Here is a 24,522-nt window from a genome sequence, read left to right as displayed (position 1 = left end):
TATTCAGGAGTGGAGTCAAAAAGACGGCTTGTGACTAGTGGAATGCCGCAGGGCTCTGTTCTTGGACCACTGCTTTTCAATTTGTTCATCAATGATATTGGAAAGGATTTGAGAGGAAGTGTTCACTTGTTTGCTGATGATGCAAAGTTGGGCAGAGCAATTGTGAGTGCACAGGATGTCAAAATTTTACAGGATGATTTGGATAGTTTGGAGGACTGGGCTAGGAAAAATGGATGTCAGTTTAATGTGGCAAAGTGTAAGGTTATGCACTTTGGGGTGAAAAGAACAGCAGCAGTATATCGCATTGGTGGAACCGTACTCCAGGAGATTGATGAGGCCAGGGATTTGGGAGTGCTGGTGGATAGGGAGTTGAAGTTTAGGGGGCACATTACAAAAGTGACTAAAACAGCTCACCAAATCACTTGGCTTCTGAAAAATACTTTAACATGCAGAGACAAACAAGTTGTTGTTCCTCTGTATCGAGCCTGGATAAGACCCCGTCTGGACTACTGTGCCCAGTTATGGGCACCAGGGTTTCTTCGTGATGGGGAGGAAGTGGAGAGGATCCAGAGATGAGTGACCAAGATGATAGAAGGTCTGTGGAATGAACCTTATGAGAATAGGTTGAGGATTTGTGGGTTGCAGAAATTGGACGATAGGCGAAGGAGGGGTGATATGATTGAGACATTCAAATTACTGAAGGGTTTTTATAAGATTGATCCAGAAGATATTTTTGAAAATATGACTGGTGGTGGGAGGACTAGGGGCCATTCATGGAAGCTGGGCAAGAGTTTGGTTGACAAGGGTGTTAGAGCTAGGTTTTTTACTTGGAGAGTGGTGAATGAGTGGAATAAGCTTCCAGAGTCTGTTGTGGGTGCTACAACCGTGAATGAGTTCAAGGCAAGATATGATAGATACTGTGTGAATGCTGAATAGTTGTTCAAGACATGATGTTAGGGCCTCCCTCGATGAGTCTGTCGACTCCTTGGAGTTTCCCGGAACAATAATAATAATAATAATTTTTTCCAGCAGCAGAAAGGCTACTTTGATGTTATGTTTGTTTAGTAATTTAGCCATCTTGTCTGTAACATTCTTGATATATGGAAGCGTGATGACATTTTTGAAATCTTGTTTCTGTGGGATGCTTGTAGGAGGTGTGTGGAGGATTTTTTTGATAATCTTGGGTTCGTAACCATTTTTTTTTGAGGATCTGTGTTAAATATTCTAATTCTTAATTTCTCTGTTTTTCTGTGCTGGAAATATTATAAGCTCTGTCCCTCAGGGTCTTTATTAGACCTATTTTTTGCGAAGGGTGGTTGTGTGAGGCCAAATTAAGAAATCTTCCTGTGTTGGTGAGTTTTCTATATATTAAGAAAGAAAATTTATTATATTTTTCATTGACTTCTAATAGGATGTCAAGAAAAGGAAGTTTTCTAAGTTCTTCTTGTTCTAAAGTAAATTATTCTTATAATTGTTGAAATTTTAAATTGTAATTTTTGAAAGCAATGAGCTCATCTGTTATTCCTGGCCAAACGATGAAAATATCGTCTACATAGCGTAGCCAAATTTTTGGTTTTTCATGATAATTGATTAAAGCATTATTTTCAAAATTTTCCATAAATAGGTTAGCTAAAGTGAGGGAAGAGCCCATAGCCAATCCTTCTTTTTGTTCCCAAAATTTGTCTTGATACATGAAAAAAGTATTATTTATGCAATGTTTATAAAGATCTACCATGTCTGGAGAAAAGAGGTCTTCAAGAAGATTAATAGTTTCGTTTCTTGGAACATTTGTAAATAGGCTGATAACGTCCAAACTTGCTAAGATGTCTGAAGGTCCAATGTAAATATCTTTTACCTTCTCAATAAAATGTGCACTGTTCTTGATGAAAGAAGATGTTTTTCCTGTGTGAGGTAAAATCATGTTAGTGAGATGTTTTGCTAAATTAGAGGTCGGAGAGTCTCTTCCATCCACTATCAGTCTTAAGGGAATACCTATCTTATGTATTTTTGGTACATCATAAATTCTTGGAACTAATGGGTGTTTTGATTGTAAAGTTCTTTTAAGTTCTTCAGTCCATCTTTTTAATTGGATCATTGGTTTTATTGTGAGCATGCCATGTGGGATCTCTGTCTAAAGGTCCATGGGTATTAGAATCTTCAAGAAGAGTTTTCATTTTATTGTTATAATCTTCATAGTAAATTCAAAACTACTGTTGCATGCCCTTTACCTGCTTTGATTATAATGATATTTTTGTCTGATTTTAGTTCTTTGAGGGAGTGTATTCCATGTAAGGAAGGTTCCTTTGAGGTAATTTGTTTTGCAATAGTAAAGCTGTGCTCCGTATGCAGATGAGATCTGATGTATCACCAGGTAAATTTCTTATTCCATTTTCTATTTGAGCGATTATGTCAATTTTAGGTAGGAAACGTGGCATTAAGGCAAAGTTGAAACCTTTCATGAGTAGATTTTTTTCAGTTCTTGATAGGACTCTTGAAGAAAGGTTAATAACTACTTTGGAATAATCTAAGCGTTATCTTTGTTTTTGTTTTTCATGAAGAAGTAAGTTAAATTTTTTGATTAAAGTATGCTGCTTCTGATCAGAAATTGCTTCAGCTTTGTTATATGTGATGATATCTATGTTCTTCCACAGGTCGGATGGAAGAGATGTGGCTAACTCATCATGTAGAGAAAATGTATCTCAGCTAATTTGTGTTAATTCTGATCTATTAGCTGAAATTCGTTCTCTCAGAATTGATAGTTCCATTCTTCAGTAAATTCTGTTAGCTTTATTTGTATGGAATACACGCTTGATTTGGATGAACTTAGGTATGATTTCATTATCTCTGCATCAGATTAAGAATATAAGACAGTTGATGAAATTAAGATGTTTAATACTTAATTTCTCTAGTTGCGTAACTTTATACCAAAAGCACTCACCGTGAGTATTTAATTGTAAGTGGAGATTTTTGTGGTTTAGAAGTTCATTGATTTTTTAATTTTATAAACAGTCAGACAGCTACAACTGTATAGTATGAACTATTAATTTCTCTTTTTTGTTGTTTTAACTTTCAGTTACTTGTTACCCCTGAAGATGTAAGTCAAATGACTTACGAAACTTGTCGGGTTTTATTTCTTTATTGTGCTTTCAGCTTAATAAAAAAAAAAAAATGTGGTCCAATTACCAGAATATGCCTTATTAATGGTGAGTGCTTTTGGTATAAAGTTACACAACTAGAGAAATTAAGTATTAAACATCTGAATTTCATCAACAGTCTCATATTCTTAATTCGATGCAGAGATAACGAAATAACATCACGAATAAAGAAGAGTATAACAGAAAAATGCAAAATCTCATATGTGACAGTTCCACATATCAAATTATACATCGAGACCCTATGATGTCTCAAAAGAAAAGAGTCCGAAAATTACTGAAAAAAGTGACATCATGGCCCAAAGAAATCATCAGGAAAATAAAACCAATTCATGTTAAACCACCCCGTATTTATTTACCAAAAATCCACAAAACTAACATTCCCCTATGCCCCATAGTGGATAGCATAGATATTCCAAAATATAAACTGGCCAGGCATTTAGCCAAGTCGCTTGCCCCCCCCTTACTGGCAACTCCTCTACTTTTGTAAAAAATTCAATCCATTTCAAAACACTGGTTAAAAATCTAATCCTAAAAGATTCAGACATAATGGTTAGTTTCGATGTCACCTCCTTATTTACCAATGTACCACTTATAGACACTCTTGATTTAATCAAGTCTAAATTTCCCCCAGATATTTTTGAATTATTTCAATTTACCATGAATGCAGGTTACTTTACATGGGAAGGAAAATTCTACAAACAGATTAATGGTACTGCTATGGGTTCCACCCTCTCTCCCCCGTTAGCAAATTTTTACATGGAACACTTTGAAAACAAAGTACTTACCACAGCTACATACAAGCCACAAGTGTGGTTACGCTATGTAGATGATGTGTTTGCCATCTGGCCCCATGGACAAGACACTTTGGATGCTTTAGTCACCTACCTAAACAGCCAACACACAAAATTCACTTCACAGCAGAGAAAAAATTAAAATAACTGTTTACTATTTCTTGACACATTAGTCACCCGCCTTTCAGATGGATCACTATCTTTTTTTTTTCTATTTAAAGAAAGTCTACACACACAGGAAGATACCTACATAAACAATCACATCATCATCATCATCCAGTCCAACAGTACGGCATTTTAAAAACACTTACACACAGAGCCAGAGCCATTTGTTCTAATGATACAGCTCTGACCACTGAACTCCAATACCTACACCATACGTTCTTAGCTAACGGCTACAATCCCTACAAAATAGATAAAATACTACATAGGCCCATTACTCTGCCCTCCCCTAATACACAAGAATACAACATGACCATTTCTATTCCCTATATCAGAGGTACATCGGAAAAGACAGCCCAAGTATTGTTGAAACATGGCCTTCGCACCACTTTCAAACCTCATGTCAAGCTGGCAACTCTGATCCACTCGCCTAAGGATAAACTTCACCCTTTAGCACACCCAAGAGTGTATGACGTGCCTTGTCCTATTATGGGCAAACAGGAAGAACATGAAAGATACATTCACTACTATTACTATGGCAAGTCGGGACTGGCAGACCACGCTTTGGACACTCCTTCACATAGGATTAGATGGAGGAAAACGAATGTGCTATTTAGGAGTCGTTATAGATCTGAAAGATTATTTTTTGAGTCAGCAATGGCCCAACCTTAACAAATATGGTTGCATTAATTTGCCAAAAATTTGGGAGATGGTTATCCTAAGAAAAACTCCTGGATAGCTGCTGTTTTTTTTTTTTTTTTCGTTAGAGGGCGCCAAAAAATAGGACTTTAGATCTTTTGTCTTTTACAATTATATTGTTTCACTCACTGTCGCGTTTACAAGTGTGTTGTGCTCTGATGATGCTGAGTTGAAAATCAGCGAAATATAAGCGTTAATAAAACATCTTTGTGATAAAAGTGTGTGTGGTGTTGTTAGTACAGTGAAAAATAAGTCATGAATAAAATAATATAAGTTATGCAATAACTAATGTCTGCTTAGAATGAGACTTTCCCATATCTTTGGTAAAAAGAGGCAGCTATTCTGATTCAGGTTTGGATGATGGGGGAAGGCATCAATGCACATTTTAAACAAAGTTCAAACTCAATGCAGCACCAATGGAGTAAGCATGTTTCAGACCAGAAGATGCTGTTGGTATCAATTCCATGTTGTGCTTAGCCAGATTTCTTATTAATGATGTAAGAATGTTGTTCATGTAATCTTTTCTCCACAGAACATCCAATTTACACCAAGTAATAAATGATCTCTTTCTCTTCCAGGCATCTATCAAGTTCCTTGTGACTGTCACCTTCACTATTACGGACAAGCTGGATGTTCTGTTGAGGAAAGATTACAAGATCTTACATCATTAATAAGAAATATGACCTAGCATAACATGAAACTGATACTGACCATAGTATTGTGTGTCCGAAGCAAGTTTACTTCATCATCCTAATCTTTATATATATATACACACACACACACACACACACCTAAACCTCTTTTTATGCAAATTTTTTTTACATGAATTCGGAGTTATGCAAAATTGGGATGTCAAAAATAATTTTTTTTACACGATTTTTATTCACTTTTATGTGACCAACCTAAAGTCTAAGTTAGGAAAAAATCCGTAATTCAAGAAAATTCTGAGAATTTTGTAGAATTGCATTCTCGTTTCAATTAAGAAAATTCTAAATTCTTATGAATTTCATTTATTGGGAATTCCCCGAATTACATAACTGACTGTGCATCAAAAAGCAGTTCTTAGCAGTTTGAACTTGGTGTTTGAGTAGACAACACAGTTACCGCATTTTTTAAGTGAAATCAAAATAAAAATCGCATTATAAAATTAATAATTTTGCCAAGAAATAATAAATGGTAAGCTATATGTAATTTTCAAACTTTCATTTCATTAACCGAAGATTTTAATCCAGCCCTCACATGATGTTGACAATAACCAAAAAAGAAGGAAAGCCGTTTCCTTTTATATAAAAATTCAAATTTTAGATCGTTTTCAAACTGGGGAAGGTGCGACGGCTGTGGATAAGCATTTTGGAGTCCGTGAATCAACTGTCAGGTCTATAAAGAAAAATGAACAGGCTATTAGAAAAGCAGTATGTTCTGGTACAAAATCGAGTATGAAATTATCATCATACACAAGAGATGTTAATCTAGAAAAGGCCGAAAAAGCTTTAGTGATGTGGATAGAAGATAATGTACAAAAAAAAATGTCAGTTGACAGAAATTCCATCAAGCAATCAGCATTGAGATTTTATGAACAGATTAAAAAACTGCAGCCAGATACTTCATCTCAATCGAGGAAAAAATATGAATTTCATACAAGCAATGGTTGGCTGGTTAAGTTTATTAAAAGACATGCTCTTCATAATATAAAAATTAAAGGTGAAACGGCTTCTGCTGATGAAAGCATTTCCACAAAAACTTGCTAAAATAATTGAAGAGGGAGGTTACACTCGTCAACAAGTTTGGAATATGGATGAAACCGGCCTTTTCTGGAAAAAAATGCCAAATAGAACTTACATATCAAAAATGCAAAAAACTGTTGGTGGGTTCAAAGCAGCAAAGGATCGCATAACACTCCTATTTTGTTCGAGCGCTTTAGGAGATCGGATGTTAAAACCACTGCTCATAAATCGATCATTAAGACCATGGCCAATGAAAGGCATAGATTTTCAAAAATTGCCAGTTCATTGGATGGCCAACAAAAAAAGTTTGGGTGATCATTGATATTTTCACTGAGTGGTTCCACAAACATTTTGTGCCAGAATTAGATGCTATTTGAATGACAAAGGTCTCGAATTTAAAGTGCTTTTGATTCTTGATAATGCATCCGGTCATCCTGCCATAGAACACTCAAATGCGCAATTTTTTTTTTCTGCCGCCCAATACCACATCATTGCTACAACCTCTAGAGCAGGGTAACTGTGACTTTTAAAACATTATGTCAGATGAACATTTCAGTACGTTTTGAACATGCTAAATGATGATGAAACACTGTCAGTTATGGATGTGTGGAAAAAATTTTCAATTATGGATTGTATTGATCAGGTTCGATTATCGTTATCTGAATTGAGACCAGAAACTATGAATGCATGCTGAAAGCTATTTGGCCTGCATGTGTTAAAGAGAATGCTCCTGTTCCCTTCAATCATACTGCAGAATTCCCCAATATAATAAGTTTGGCATGTGAAATTGGCGGAGAAGGATTCGATGATCTTACGTCGGCAGATATCGAAGAATTGTTAATTGATAAACCTCTTAGCGAAGATGAAATAATGGACATTGTTTCTGAGACCGCTGAAAGCAAAGAAGTTAATGATAATCCTACTTTTACTGCTGATATAATTAAAGAAGGTCTTAAACTGGCCAGTAATTTAGGCAATTATTTTGCCTGACATGATCCAAATGAAGAATGTGCTGGGAAGTTTTCATGTGAGCTTAAGTTGTTGTCTTCATACAGAGAATTATATCGTGACTTATCTAAAGCATCAACACAGCGATTAATAACTGAGTTCATGCCTAAAACTACTGAAACAACCAGTGGTACTTTTGTTCAAGACATGACAAGAAGAATTCCACAAGTTGAGGCAGAAGTCGATGATGATAATACCATATCTAGTAGTTCTAGTGATATTACAGTCTCACGAAAATGAAAGCTTTCACATATTGTCAGAAACTGATAGCGAATAACATAATTTTTTTATAGAATCCTTAGCAAACAACTGAAATGAATATGTTATTTTTAAAGTTATTACAATTCATTATATGTATGTGTGTTCTCCATGAAATGTAAATAAAAATCTTATGATCCTAACGAATTTAATGTTTGTTTTTTTTCATTATATTTTGCTTATATTTCAGGTTTGGAACCAATCTTCACTTTTTCTATGGAGTCAGTAGTTCTTTATACGTGAATTCTATTTACGCGTAATTTTTAGGAACGTATCTATCGCATAAAAAGAGGTTTAGGTGTATATATATTTTTTTTAAATCTAATTCACCTTGTACTCCACTAGTCTATGTCACTGACCTATAATTTCCAGGTTTGAAATATCTGGCTTTTCACGTTTGAATGCTTGAAGAATGAATACTTTATTCATTCTTATCTCTGTATTAATATGTTATTTAGTCTTAACATGATTTCTAGTTCATTTGTTTGATGAGATGTCAGAATCACATCATCAGCAAACAGGAGTATTATTTTGTGGATTATTTTGATATTTTGATGATAAACAGTGGATTATTTTAATATTTCATCTATATTCAAACCTTCATCCACATTAGTTTGGGTTTTTGAGTGTTTTCTAGAGTTGTGGTAAAGAGATTGGAAGAGATCACATCTAGTTTTCTTTTCTTTTTTTAAAGTAATCTGGTTTTTTTTTATTGCGTAGATATCTTAATTCAAATGATTCATCTGTCACCTTATCATAAAAAAAGTGAGTTAATTACTAAGGCAAGGGAATATATTCTTATCTACCCATTTCTGAACTCTGTCCTTGATCTCCACTTTTCTAATACCAGAGTTAGCAAAATAGGTATGGTGGGGAAGTCAACTGAATAAATTTATAATAAATAAGAGAGAAAAGAGTGAGAACATTAAATTAGAGGCATATGAGACTATGTTCAAACCAATTTTAACTAATGGATCTGAGAGTGGATTACAAATAAAACAGCTGATCAAAGACTGTAAATATCAGATATGAAAGTTCCGAGAAAAAAAAATTAGGGGAGTGAACAGATGGCACCAATTACAGAATTATGACTTACAGAAATAAGGAATTTGATGATGCTATCATAAGATTAAAAAAAAAAAAAAAGAAAAAAAAAAAGAAAGAAAATGTGAATAGGAGAAACTGAGATAAGCACTGATTGAAATAAATGAAAAGTTTTTGTAAGGAAAAATAGATATGCTTTTGCATACTCTCGTAAACTCAAGAAAATCGATCATAGAATCTACATTTCTGACAGTAACAAGAGATGGCAACACTTGTTTGCCCACCTCTTCATCGCTGCACCTATAATCAGTGATAGACATGTGATAGTTATCTCTGATTGGCTACCGGTGGAAACTGACGTGCCCACTCAATCTCCAAAAGCTAGATAGGATTCAAAGGCCTCATCTATTTCCTATAAGGGAATAAAAGGTATTAGCTTAGCTGATTTATAGCTTTTGCATACTGGGGATGGAAATGAACACCATAGGTTGGATTTAAGACCAGCTGCATGTAATTATATCTCTTTACTTGACTTTTCATGGTGTTTGTTTTTTAAGACAGTGAGAGAAACATATATAAGATACAATAATGAATTCTTTACTAAGTCATAATGTATGGAGGATTTCATCCTCACCACTTTTTGGACTCTCTCTAGGTACACGACAGAACAGTAGTAGAAAGATTATTCACTAACTGACCTGGAAGATAATAGTATAGTATCATATAATATCTAGAAGCCAGTTTATGGAAGAACCGTTTGAAAACTGTATCACATCATCAAATTCTTGATATGCATCCTCAAGGAGTGTACAGGAAGCTGTATCCTTGGAAAGTAAAAATGGGTCTCTCCATGTTGGATGCAACTCTGAACACATCACTCATACTGAGGCTACAAGAAATAAGGAAAAAAGTAAACTGGGTTTTTGCTGGAGTCCAGACATGGGTTTTAGTCACTTCTAGACATCAGTAAGCAAAATGGTGATATTACACTTAGTGATGAAACTCATCTCTGGTCTAGTGGTGCCTAATACCACAAAAGGCTTGGTTTTTGATCACAGGGCATTAAGATGCCACATTTCAAATGCTGCTCATGTTAATTCTCTCCAGCCTGATCATTTAATGCCTATTGGCTAGAGGATATATTTAGGGCCACTAATATGCAGATATGTGTGTGTGTGTGTGTGTGTGTGTGTGTGTGTGTGTGTGTGTGTATATATATATATATATGACTACTACTATTAACTCGGGGTTGGGATATGTTCATTTTTAATATAAACTGACTAAAAACCCGAGAGTTATAACAAAATGAGATTTATTTGAAAAACGCAACATGTTTCGTCGAGATTGACTTCATCAGGCATTAAGAACATAGAAAGATATTAAAATACACTGAAAATAACATTGAGACACTCTAAAGCTATACAATTATAAAGTTATAATATTCGACTGTGAATTACAGTTATTATGAACTTGAGCTATAGTCTGTGTTAAAGTTCTATTGTTGTGCACTTGTGCGTGTGTGGAACCACGCAATCTCCAGTATCTGATAGTAGAGCTGAAAGAGTCAGGCAAATTATAGCTGAGATTATTGTTCATATGAAGAGGGTCCAAGGTGATTTCTTTTGACTCTACTGGAGATCGCGTGGTTCCACACACGCACAAGTGCACAACAATAGAACTTTAACATGGACTATAGCTCAAGTTCATAATAACTGTAATTCACAGTCGAATATTATAACTTTATAATTGTAGAGCTTTAGAGTGTCTCAATGTTATTTTCAGTGTCTTTTAATATCTTTCTATGTTCTTAACGCCTGATGAAGTCAATCTCGACGAAACATGTTGCGTTTTTCAAATAAATCTCATTTTGTTATAACTCTCGGGTTTTTAGTCAGTTTATATTAAAAATGAATATATATATATATATATATACATATATACACTTGGAATGTCAGAAGTATGAACCTAGGTAACTGGACATAATAAAGATGGAAATAGAGCACAAGAAGCTGGATATATTAGGAATAAGTGAACTTAGATGGACAGGAATGGGCCATTTTCAGTCAGGGGACTATATGGTGTATTACTTACGACATGAGACAAGTCGTAAAAATGGAGTATCTTTCTTACTCAGGAAAAAGATGGCTAGGTATGTATTAAGTTATAATCCAGTGAGTGACAGAATCATTTCTCTCAGAGTGAGTGGACATCCAATAAGCATGACCATCATTCAGGTTTATGCACCCACTACAGAAGAAGATGAAGAAGACATTGAAGAATTTTATGGCAAGTTACAAGAAGTGATAGATGCAACACCCAAGCGCAATTTATGGCTACTTATCGGAGATTGGAATGCAAAAGTCGGAGAGACTGAGGAACAAGGAATAACAGGTCATTTTGGTTTAGGTATTCAAAATTGCTCAGGAAAGGAGGAAAATGAAGGCCACAGGAAATTTGCAGGAAGTATGGCACTGGAATGCAGAGTTTCAACGACAAGCCAGAAGAGACAAGGAAAAATACTTTAACCAGGAATGCCAACAAATAGAAGACCAAAACAAGAGATCTTTTCAAAAAGATATATTATTATTGTTCTGGGAAACCCAAGGAGTCGACAGACTCATCGAGGGAGGCCCTAACATCATGTCTGGAACAACTATTCAGCATTCACACAGTATCTATCATATCTTGCCTTGAACTCATTCACGGTTGTAGCACCCACAACAGACCCTGGAAGCTTATTCCACTCATTCACCACTCTCCAAGTAAAAAACCTAGCTCTAACACCCTTGTCAACCACACTCTTGCCCAGCTTCCATGCATGGCCCCTAGTCCTCCCACCACCAGTCATATTTTCAAAAATATCTTCTGGATCAATCTTATAAAAACCCTTCAGTAATTTGAATGTCTCAATCATATCACCCCTCCTTCGCCTATCGTCCAATTTCTGCAACCCACAAATCCTCAACCTATTCTCATAAGGTTCATTCCACAGACCTGCTATCATCTTGGTCACTCGTCTCTGGACCCTCTCCACTTCCTCCCCATCACAAAGAAACCCTGGTGCCCATAACTGGGCACAGAAGTCCAGATGGGGTCATATCAAGGCTCGATACATATTGTTTGTCTCTGCATGTTAAAGTATTTTTCATAAGCCATGTGATTTGGTGAGCTGTTTTAGTCACTTTTGCAATGTACCCCCTAAACTTCAACTCCCTATCCACCAGCACTCCCAAATCCCTGGCCTCATCAATCTCCTGGAGTACGGTTCCACCAATGCGATATACTGCTGCTGTTCTTTTCACCTCAAAGTGCATAACCTTACACTTTGCCATTAAATTGACATCCATTTTTCCTAGCCCAGTCCTCCAAACTATCCAAATCATCCTGTGCACTAACATTTGCTCTATCCAACTTTGCATCATCAGCAAACAAGTGAACACTTCCTCTCAAATCCTTTCTTATATCATTGATGAACAAATTGAAAAGCAGTGGTCCAAGAACAGAGCCCTGCTGCACACCACTAGTCACAAGCCATCTTTTAGACTCCACTCCTGCATAAACCACTCTCTGGTATCTCTCCTTCAACCACCCTCCTATCCATCTCACCAACCCTATATCTATCTCCATCTGCTCCAGTTTACTGATTAGGGTTCCATGTGGTATCCTGTCAAAGGCCTTGGCAAGGTCCAGTAGTATCACTGTAAACCCATTACCCCTATCCAGTTCAACCATCACTGTGTTATAAAACGTGAGCAAGTTACTGAGGCATGATCTACCCTTCACAAAACCATGTTGTCCCCAATACAATATCCCATTTTCATCTATCCAATCCTGTATTCTTTTCTTGACTAATTTCTCTAAAACCATGACAATGATTCCTGATATGCTAATCGGTCAGTAATTTACAACAGCAGTCTTGGAACTACCTTTATGCAGTGGAACTATTTTCCCCTCTTTCCACCCCCTCGGGACTAACCCAGACCCGAGACTCAAATAAAACAAAATGGTCAAGGGTACTGACAATTCTTTAGCTGCTTCTCGTACAACACGAGCTGGTATACCATCCAATCCCACGGATGTATTGACATTGAGGTTATGCAATAGACTACTCACCTCCACTTCATTCACCACAATTCCTGTATAATCTACTGGTACATTCGTTTCTGCAATGTCACCACATGGATGATATATTCTTGCAAAGTGCTAACTCAGTAACTCAACTATATCAACTGATTCAGTTACCTCCCTACCATAGGCATTCTTTAAAATCATTCTGCCATGTACATTTTTCCTTTTACTTGCTACATATCTAAAAAACTGTTTAGGATTCTCTTTAGCCTGCATGGCCAATGTTCTTTCGTAATCCTTTTTTGCTTTTCTTACCACACTCGTTACCCTTCTGGCCTGCGCTTTATACCATTCGTGTGCCTGCCGGTCACCTTTCTCCTTAAATTCCCTCCATAGTTGTTTCTTTTTTTGCAGCTCAAGCTTAATGGTGCTATTCATCCATTTAACCTCTACTTGATTTATTATTCAGACTCTAGGTATACAGTCAGCCATTGCTTCATGCAAACCTTTCTTAACTACCTCCCATGCGCTATCGACTTCTGGTTCTTGCAGTTGTACATGCCATGGCACTGAAACAATCAAACTCCTAAGCTTGTCATACTTTCCAGCCCGATAATTCCACATGTACCCTGTCTTAATTGAAAATTCTACACCTTTAGCCACCTCCCAAGTCAAGACCCTATGATCACTCTCACCGATTGGTGGCAATGTGGTCATATTTGTTACAGCCAAATCCTCAGATGTAATTACTAGGTCAAGCACTCTCTGACCCCTAGTATTTTCCATTACATGCTGTCGCAGATAGTTATCCCTTAATAACCACATAAAATTCAATTCCTTCCTTCCGTGTGTCCTCTCCTTACTCCAATCAATGCGACCATAGTTGAAATCTCCCATAATAATTACCCTCCTTCCACTCATTTCTTCTATTTGCTTGTGCATACTGTCACCACCATCTTTTCCATCACCTGGTCTATAGCAGCACCCAATTATATATTTAGTTCTGCTAGTCACAATCTCACACCAAATGGCCTCAAATGTGCCCTTTTCTCTATCCTGCAATTCAACTTCTATTCTCCTTGGCTGTAGCTCATCAGCTATCATCAACAATACTCCTCCCCCCATTTTATTCTCCCTGTCATTCCTGAACACACTATACCCATCACATTCAATCCCACTAGCTATATCATCTACAGTCAACCATGATTCACTAATACCAATAACCTGTGGTCTGGAAGTGCCAACCATTGGCCAAAAACTCTTCCTTCTTGTTCCTAATACTCCTAGGATTAGTGTACATGAATTTAAGACCCCCATTAGCCCCAACCCTACCTTGATGCCTTATATTAACTATCCCGCCTCTGATTTGTTGTCCTTATTCGCTCGGGCATATTATATTCATTCATACATTCAACTGCCTCCCTAAGAACTGTATATCTACCCACCTTAATAAATCTAGTTTCCCTGAATTTGCACATCCATTACATTCAGCAACACTTTCTCAAGTCTCCTTACACCATAACCATTCAAATGCAAGCCATCCATCTTATATAGATCCTTTCGCTCATCGAACTCACTCCACACATCCACAAATTCCACACCACTCGTCATACATAACCCACGCATAAAGTCATTTGCAATTATGGCCCTCCTTTTAAACATTTCACTTTCATACTGTGGCAAAAGACTAATCATTCTAACTCTCTCATTCTTTTCTTTTGCTACCTCAAACAATTCATTCATGTCGTCTATCATTTTCATTTTATCTCCTTTCAAATCATTCGTACCTGCCACAACAATCATTTCTTTCACCCTTTCCTTTTGCTCTCTAATAGACTCAGTTACATCCTTTATGGTCACACCAGGTTGGTACGATTTTGTCAAATCCTCTACTAACACACCTCATACTAACGAGTCTCCATACAGCACTCTATCCTTCATTTTGTTCATGTTCACACTCATACGCCTATTTTTCCTATCATACTTTTTATTATTGGTTGGTTCATTCAGTCGACTTTTGCTCATACGCACTGGCTGCTGTTTTACCCTTCGTATCGCACCATTCAACAACTCATTGCACTTATCTCATCTTTTTTATTCTCTGTAAAACCATTAATACTATCATTCACACTCTCACAATTCTCTGGTACAACCTCGCCGTTTCTTGTCATATCCCTATTTTCTTCATTCTGAAGTTTGACAAAAATATCACGCTCACGATCTGAAATACACTTCAATTCCTCATTCTCCCTACATTTTCTACACACATTCACTCCTTTATTATCATTTAACCACACTCTGACTGCGCTCCGCAAAGCATACATTTCGCAGATAGTACACTGAATCATCTCCTTTTTACATTACCATTCTTCAAAGAAGATGGCGAACCATTATTACTGGCCACCATTTTCCTTCGTGCTGAAGCCAAACTTACTAGTAACGTATTTTATCAAATTATAAGTTATAAACACCAAAAACACACAAACAGACGCACTAAGATATGCACGGCAAACAAAACTACGCAATATTAAAGTAAATTTATCAACGATAACTGAAAATAACGCTCATCTTATCTGGAGCTTTCATGAACACTACACACTACGAATCCCTCTAGCGGCGACTTCCCGACATAGATTATGTTTATAAAACACTTTAGTACACTAACTACACTAATAAAACTACAATAATATACTAAAATTACACAATTAAATCTAACAAAATATTAATAAATCAACAAAAATCACAAATCTTTCAGGAGCTGTCTGACAGTATGTCCTTTCACCAGTTAGCCTCGACACCAGTCCAGAGATCAGAGAACTAACAGGGAAATTTAGTGCCAAGGTGACAATATTGAAAAGTAAACACAAAGGATATCTTACAGAAGCTGCAGACATCAAAGAAAGATGGAAAGAGTTATACAGAAGCCCTTTACAGAAAGGACTGCAAAATTACTTCCTAAGAGAAATTTGAAGAGCAGGATTATACACAGGAGCCAGTACCACTGGAGAGTGAAGTGAGGTGAGGACTGCAACAGCTATCCAGTAAGAAGGCAGCAGGAGAAGGAATACTTATTGAGCTGCTCAAAGCCCTGGGAGAAGAGGCAGTTAAAATTTTAACAGCTCTATGTCAGAGAATTTGGATCACAACTAAATGGCTTAGGGAATGGAAAAAATTATTTTATATATCTTTATTGAAGAAAGGCGATGCAATAGAGTGCAAAAATTACAGAACTATAGCACTGATTTCTCATGCAAGTAAAGTGTTACTTAAGATCATTCAGAAAAGACTGGAACCATTCATGAAGAGAGAAATGTCAGATGAACAGGCACGATTTCGAAAAGGCAGAGGAACAAGAGATCAAATCGCCTATATGAGATGGATAATAGAAAGAGCACAAGGATATCAAAAGAATATCTACCTTTGTTTCCTTGACTATAGCAAGGCTTCTGACTCTGTAGATCATGTGAAACTGTGGAATGTTTTAAGAACAATGGGAGTACCAGAGCATTTCATTATCTTTCTGAGGAATCTTTATTATAAACAAGAAGCTACTGTCCGAACAGATCTTGGAGAAACTGAGTATTTCACAATAGGTAAAGGGGTGCAACAAGGATGTATTTTATCTCCGTATTTGCTTGAACAGCAAATACATTTTAAGAATGGCAGGGCTGGAGGAGTCTTCAGTTGGAATTAAAATTGGTGGAAGAAATATTAATAATTTGAGGTATGCAGATGATACCACTATGCTAGAAGAATGCAAAGAAGATTTGGAGGAACTTATTATGAGAGTCAGAGAAGAAAGTGCTAAATATAGTTTCAAACTTAACCTCAAAAAGACAAACGTTATGGCAACATGTGAACTTAATGATTTTGAAGTAGGTGGGGAGACAATGGAAGCAGTTAACAATTTTGTGCCCCTAGGATCCCGAACTGATCAAGAGAGTTATTGTACTGAAGAAGTTAGAAGCAGAAAGAAAGCAATGACAAATTTAAGCAAGATCTTTAAAGATATTAGCCTCACAAAAAAAATCAGAACCGTGAAAGCAATGGTATTCCCTGTGTACTGTATGGATGTGAAAGTTGGACCCTGAGAAAGAGTGAAAGAAGGAAGATAGATGCATTTGAATTATGGGTTTGGAGACACTTACTAAGAATACCATGGACTACAAAGCAAACCAATAAATCAGTGATAGACAGAATAAAGCCAGATTGCTCCATCGAAGCTATAATCATCACCCAAAAATGTCATACTTTGGACATATTATGCAAGCAAATGACAGTCTGGAGAAGATGATGATGCTTGCTAAAGTTGATGGAAGCAGGAGAAGAGGAAGACCAAGAATTAGATGGTGAATGGAGTTAAAAAAGCAACTGGAATGAGCTTCTGAACGATACGGCCAGGGACAGATCTGAATGGAGAATGTATGTTCATAGAATCACCAGAGTCGAAAATGATTCGATGGAACATAACAACAACATATGTATATGTGTGTGTATTGACTGCTGTAGACGTACTACACTTAATGAAGTTCAACATTCACCACACTGTGGTGGTCTGAAGATCAGGTGTATTAGCATTTTAGATTTCCAAAGTTCAGCTCTAGCTGAGCATGCAAATCATATCTTCTATCTCAAGAAGACTGTCTATAACTCCTGTTTGAGCTCAAGCAAATTATCAACCTATCAAATATGACCGTGAGAGGACTAAAAGCACGAAATATGCAACATATCAAAATGGGTAGTCATGCTCTTTGGTTCCTTGCCAAAGCCATCAGCATAAATTTTGTTTAACTCTTATGCACTTCATGATTCTGCTGTATTGTTAACTGCAGAAAAGCAAATTTCCTGGCTTCTTACTTTTTCCTTTTAATCTAAATCTTGAAAGTAAATGTTATTTTACCTACCATTTCAAATTCATAATATTCATTGTTTGACTAAACTGGAAACCAAAAGTTTCCTGGTTGTGATGGCATTTCTCAGATTGTTATCAAAATTTGTGCTAGTGAGTCAATTCTTTTGTTTTACTTTTTTTATACCTATTGCAGTAGTATAATTTCTGCAGCTTGGAAATTACTTATTCAACCTTTTACTAAGAATGGCAAAGAAGTCTTTACCATCAAATTACCACTAACAGCTCTCATCTCCATTCTTCTGAAGTAATGAAGAAAACCATTAGCTGTAAGCTGCTATGCTACCTGGATATCTCTCAGCTAATAAATGATTGTCACGTATACAGATTTCACAATGCTAATCTTGTCTCCCAGCTTTGGAAAAATGGAATGAAAAAGTGTGGAGAAACTCAAGTAACAACAAATCCAATCCACAGCTTTGATGCTGAAAGCAGCAAGCTTCTTTCTCATTTGGAAATTCATGTGATATACAAATCACCAAACCAAGAATAGCTGCTTCTATAGCCCTTAAATTCTGATCTCCAAGCCATTTTCAAAGAGTTCTGAGAAACTTGTTAACTCTGATTACAAAGTAAGACTTACTTTTAACAACACCTTAATTTCTAGATAATACTAACCCAATCTTTTCTGACATAAACATAACAAGTGTCACCTGCTTAACATTCAAGAAAACCAGTTCTCTTAAACTCCAGGCATTACTTTCAAACAAGTATTCTTCTTCTAAGCTCTTTTCTTTATAACCATTATGGGTTATAGGCCTCCCCATCTGTCTACGTTGAAGGCTTCCTGTTTTCCCAATGTCTTCCCAATGCCAGCATTTTTCAGCCATCTGTGCAAGGTCATCCCTCCGCCCCTTGATTTTTCATTTTGTCTTACAGTTTGATGTTTTGCATAGGACTCTCCATTCTACACTCATTTTTCCTCATTCTGTCCAGTACTTGTTTGGTTATTGACCATATCTCTGCTCCATGTGTCATAATTGGAATGCAATGGAGAGCAATGACACATTGGCTGAACAGTCTGGCCATATTTTCAGGTTTTATTTTACTACATTGCAATTTTTTCAGTTTTCCAAATGTATCCAGTCTAACTTGAATTTTTTTTAATGCTTCTATTCATAAAGTGAAAATTTTTCCAAGGCATACATATTCTTGTACTTGCCCTATTTTATTACCATTTCTATTTGTTCTTCTGTTATCTGGTTTCCTTTGATATTTGCCATTAAGTTTTTTTTTATAGTTTACATACAATTCTACTTTATTTGATACTGAATTTTTTATTTTTATTTTACTTCCCCACATGAAAGACAGCAGGGATCAGGAGTGGAATAATCTGTAGATATTCTTCAAAAATAGCTGAAGGCTATAGTCCCTTTGGAGGCTGTGCCATGGATCTGATGTGAATGGAATGAAAGTTGACTGAGAATAGCAGATTCAGTGAGCATGCAGTTTGACTGTAAAGGAATGTTGAGCAGCTGTTGCTTGAGTTTCCTGTAGAGCTGGAAGAAATGGGAGGCATAATGGATGCTAGTTCTGCTGAATGATGGCCATGGAAATATCTGTAGAAGAGATACAATGCAGAAACTGATCTTCTATGAGAACGTGGCTGAAAAGTCTATAAGTCTATAAAACACCCTTTTCTAAACAGCATCAAGAATTTTTGAGGAGGTCACAGGTACACACCATCCCAAACACAAAAGCGGTATTCAAAGTTACCAGATTCGAGATTTATATAGAGTAAGCAACTCGTCATGAAAGAAATACTGCCTTGAACAGAAAAGGATGCCAAATTTTTTGGAAGCAGAGGAAGCTACAGAAGTGATATGATTATGCCACGAAAGGTTTAGAGTAAGAGTCAGTCTGAGAAGAGAGAGAGATTTGGTCTTGCCTGTTGAGCTGAGCATTCTCAAAAGTGAAGCAGATCTGGGGTCTTTTTGAGAACACAAGCAAAACTGTTTTTTGGAAGCATTCACCCCAATTAAGGATGCTGTGGATATCAGTGTTCAGGGCACTTATTAATAATCACGAAGCCTGACATGTTTGTGCACTACAAGGCTTGTCATATGAGTATGGGGTGATATCATCAGCAAAATTATGAACAGAGTTTGCAGTCAGTGGGAGCAGGTTGCTTGTATACATCAGGAAGAGAGTGGGTGATATGATAGAGCTCTGAGGGACACCTGCATTAACAGGAAAATCTGAAGAGAGAGAGAGAGAGAGAGAGAACACCATCACCATTAGATGTAGGGATTGATATGAGAGAAAATTGGCAATCCAATTACATAAGGATAAAGATGTCCACATGATGCCAATTTATTTAATTAATTCATCATTATTCTCCTTCATTATTTGCTATTACTACAATATCATCAGTGTATTATAAATGACTTAATTTTTTACCATTAATATTAATCCCTTTGTCACTTCAGTCTAGTTCATTGCTTAGGACATATTCCAATACTAAACTGAATAATTAGGATGAAATAGTATTTTTTTTTTGCATACTCCTTTATTTATTTGGAATGGGCTGCTTTGTTCATATATACATAAGGACATTAACAGTTTCCTTCTCATATTTTCTTTATTATCTGTATATAATTTTGCCATTCTTCATGTTTTTTTTTCTTATTGCTATTAGGATTTCTTGTTTTTCAACTGAATGAAAAGCTTTTCTATGTGAAATATAAAACTTAAGTACAATGGTAAGTTGTATTTCTGCAGCATATTTCTCTTAGATGAATTCACTATCTGTAGATGGTCAACTGTGCTTAACTCACTTTCAGAATAGAGCTTGTTTACTAGGCTGAGCTACAACTAAAAATCTGGTGATTCTGATTCTGTTTTTTAATTATTTTTATGAACAGTTTATATACTTATGACAGCAAGCTTACAGACCTGCAATTTTCAATCTTTTTTTCTTATTACCTTTTTTTGAACAAGAGAATCTTGATAGCATTGTTCCAACTACTTTGTATCTTTTAGGCATTTATTAAATAGATTTTTTAGTTTTTCTGTTAATATTTCTCAGGGCATTTATTTTTCATATCTGTTATTGCTTGTTCTTCTAGTACTATTTCTTTTTTTTCCCCTCTATTGTGAGATTTCATTGTAGTTTCATATTGGTGTTATTATCTATCGTTTCTTGTATTATTTTATCTTCTTTAATAATAATTTTTTGATTGTTTCATTTATTTCTGTAAGTACTACTACTATATTTCTTTTTCCTTCTCCAATTAGTTGTCTTCTTTTTTCTAAAATTAGTTAAGAAAATTTTTTATTTTCTCTGAGAAGTATATTTTTTTTTAACATTTATTATTATCGATTGGAAGAGCCTCCATAGCTCAGTTGGTATAAACAAAGCCCTTTGGTCTGAAAGACCTGGGTTTGATTTCCATCCATGACGTGAGAAGCCTTTATCTGGTCTCTTTTGACTAAAGGTGAGTTAACTGGTTTCATACGGAGGTGAAGGGTTTTTCCTCACTCAAAACAGGCAAACCAGTCCCACGAACACACCCAGCTACAGTCATAAATATACTTATGACAAGGAAGGCGCCTGGAAACCACCTCCCTGGTTGTAGTGTATGCTGCCCCAGCAGCTACAAAGCTGAAGGGAAAAAAAACAATACAAAATCGACTGGAACCTCCATGGAGTCACAAGACTCATTTTGGGACACCCATCATAGGCAACACAAAGTCTATCATACCACTCCTTGAACTCATTCACCATTCGTGCTCACAACTTTCAGGGATGGCCTCTTATCCTTACTCCCTCCCCTTCTACCATACAAAAACTCCTCAGATACGATTGAGACAGTTTAAATGTCTCAATCAAAACTTTGTAGTCTATATTCCATCAGTCTCTTCTCATAACTAACATTGTACAGTACTAATATCGTTTTTGTCATCTACCTCTGTACTCTTTCCAAGGTTAATTTATTCCTTTCAAATCATGGGGATTTGAGCATAATACACCAGGTGTGGTCTGATTAAGGATTTATACAATGGATTCACAACTCTTGTATCTCTGCTGGTCAGCTTCCTTCTCAGTATAGCAGCAATCCTCTGCGTTACCATCACTACCTTTGTAATATATCCCCCAAACTCCAGGTTTCTATCAATCATCATTCCAAGATCCCCAACCTTCAAGACTTTACATTTAGCTGAATTAAACTGACACCACCTATTCATTTGCCCATCTGTGCAGCATATTCAAATCCTCCTGAAGGGCTACTGTAGCTACACTAAATTTACTAATAACCCTTCCCAACTTCACATCATCTGCAAACCACTTAATATTTCTCCCTGCAATTCGTTGACATTGATATAAAGTTAATAATACAAGTCACAGTATTAAGCCCTGTGGGATCCCACTTGTAATTTTCTGCTGCCTTGATACTGCTCCCTCATACACAACTCTCTGATATTTATCAGACAGCCATTTCCCAATCCAATTTACTAACCTAACATCTAAACCCATGTGCTGTAACTTAAATATCAGCTTGTCATGTGGCACCCTATCAAATGCCTTTGTAAAGAGATAGCATATGCCTTTCCCTCATTAACTAATCTTGTTACTTTATTATAAAATGCAATCAAATTACTTAAACAAGAGTGTCCCTTAACAAATTCATGTTGACTCTCACAGATAACATTACCCACATCTTCCCAATGCTGTATGGGATCTCTTGCTAATTTCTCCAAAATCTTAACAACTACTAATGAAATATGCACTGATCTATTGGTTGACATTCCCATTCTACTACCACCCTTATGCAATGACACTATCTTACCCTCTTTCCATTTCTTGGGCACCTTTCCTGTAGCCAGACTTCTTATTGAAAGCAAGGTCAGTGAAGCTGTCAGTTCTTTAGTGCATTCCCTCAAAACCTGTGGCAAAATCCCATCTAGTCCCATTGCTTTATTGACATCTAGAATACTCCGTATTTGAAACATGCTCTCCTCTTTAAACCTTGAACCCAACCTATCTCTCTAATGAAGCTGTTTAGTGAACACTTTCTCCAGGAATAAAGTGTTCATCAAACAACTCGACTATGTCCTCTGCATCAGTCACTCTACTTCGATCTTTGTCTAACAATGTCATTCTTCCACAATCATTCCCCCTCCAACTGGTCACATAACAAAATAATTCCTTAGGATTTCTTTGGATATCAGGGCCAATCTCTTCTCATATTCCAGGTTTGCTTTCCCTCCTTACCATATTACTCACTCTCCTGGCCAAAAGTTCAAAAGCTTCATGCATTTGCTCTCCGTCCCTCTCCTTGTATCTCTTCCATAACTGCTGTTTCACCTGCAGTTCCCATTTAATATTGTTTGTCATCCACTTTACACCAAATTGTGTTCTCTTTTTCACCCTAGGTATACTACAACTTGCCATTGTTGTTAATAGAGTTTTTCACCAGTTCCCGTGCACTGATATCTCATCCTTCCAATTCCTCTATCCTTGGAAATGCCCCAAACTCATTTCTAAGTTTATTAAAATCACCTGCCTTATAATTTCACATGAACTCCTTTCTCTCTGATACTCATTGGTAGAGCCTCTGCTACTAATGGCTCAGCAAAAAGTTAAGCAACTTTGAGCCCAGTTAGTAGTTGGAAGGTGATCAATTGTTCGATGCTGTTGGCACACTCTCCTTCGATGAGTCTTTGTACTCCCTGGAGGTGTCACATAATAATAATAATAATAATAATCTATTCATCCTCAAAGTCAAAACTATGATGATTACTCTCTTCAACCAGGGGCAGAGATGTCATCTCAATTACAATCAGATCTTCCAATGCTATGACCAAATTCAAAACTCTTGAATGTTAGACAAAGTTGAGAGGAAGAAGAAACTTGTCTATGGTATTAACGTATTATACGTTGAACAGATTTCTGTGTAGGATTACAGAAAATCAAATAAAATAAAAAATTACATGATAAATTGTTTAATCCACCTATCATATACCTATCTTGCATTTAGTACCAAGGATATGATCATCAAACATGAAGCTTTTCAAATCACTTGAGACCTCCAATAGCAAGATGATCTCACACTACTGACAAATGTCTATTACCTAAAGACAAAAATCCATCGCTCAGTGGAATATGAACCCACAGCATGCTCTAGGAGTGAGGAGATGCTATCCACTCAGCCAAACCATGCTAGCAAATTACTTTGTGTGTGTGTGAGCATGTAAGTAAATATATACATTTTTTAAATGATACTTCTATTGATGAAAGACGAGATTATCTAGACTTGATTGCAAGTCGAGAACTGATACTTAATAAGATCAGACGTTTCCATTCATCTACTTTTATATACTCTGATTATACTGCATTTATTAAAATATATATTTCAATTATAAAAGAATTTCCTACCTGACAGCCCCACCTGTTCCTCCTCCCTATGCAATAGAAAATATATTATAATGACAGTTATTTTAAATAAAACAGTTACTGATTTAAGAAAACTAAATCAAAAATAGTTGTATTTAAATAAAAATAATGACAAGTAAGGAAATTACTGCAGACATTCTTGTACAGTAATATCACATTACAGGTGAACTTAGAGCCATTTTTGACATATGCTCTATAAACAATTTTGTTTTGCCATTAAGATGGTCCAATTGAAACGACTTCAGAAATTTTTGCTGTGATCCTAAATAACAAATTTTATTAGATTTCATCATGCCAATGGAAAAAA

General features: G+C 36.2%; 1 protein-coding gene across 1 annotated transcript in view; it reads right to left on the bottom strand.

Annotated features, from left to right (window-relative positions):
* LOC150106872 (ATPase inhibitor mai-1, mitochondrial-like) overlaps positions 1–24,522 on the bottom strand; it is a 92,532-nt gene that overhangs the window by 26,575 nt on the left and 41,435 nt on the right. The window contains exon 3 of the mRNA XM_090392785.1: positions 24,198–24,223. Coding sequence (XP_090248911.1) covers positions 24,198–24,223 — 26 coding nt within the window. The remainder of the gene's footprint in view (positions 1–24,197; positions 24,224–24,522) is intronic.

Source organism: Typopeltis vanoorti, chromosome 5 (assembly GCF_054136105.1).
Source record: "Typopeltis vanoorti isolate ZY-2024b chromosome 5, IOZ_Tvanoo_1.0, whole genome shotgun sequence".
NCBI lineage: Eukaryota > Metazoa > Arthropoda > Arachnida > Uropygi > Thelyphonidae > Typopeltis > Typopeltis vanoorti.
Note: the sequence above shows the minus strand (reverse complement) of the source record. Positions and strands in the feature narration are given on the sequence as shown.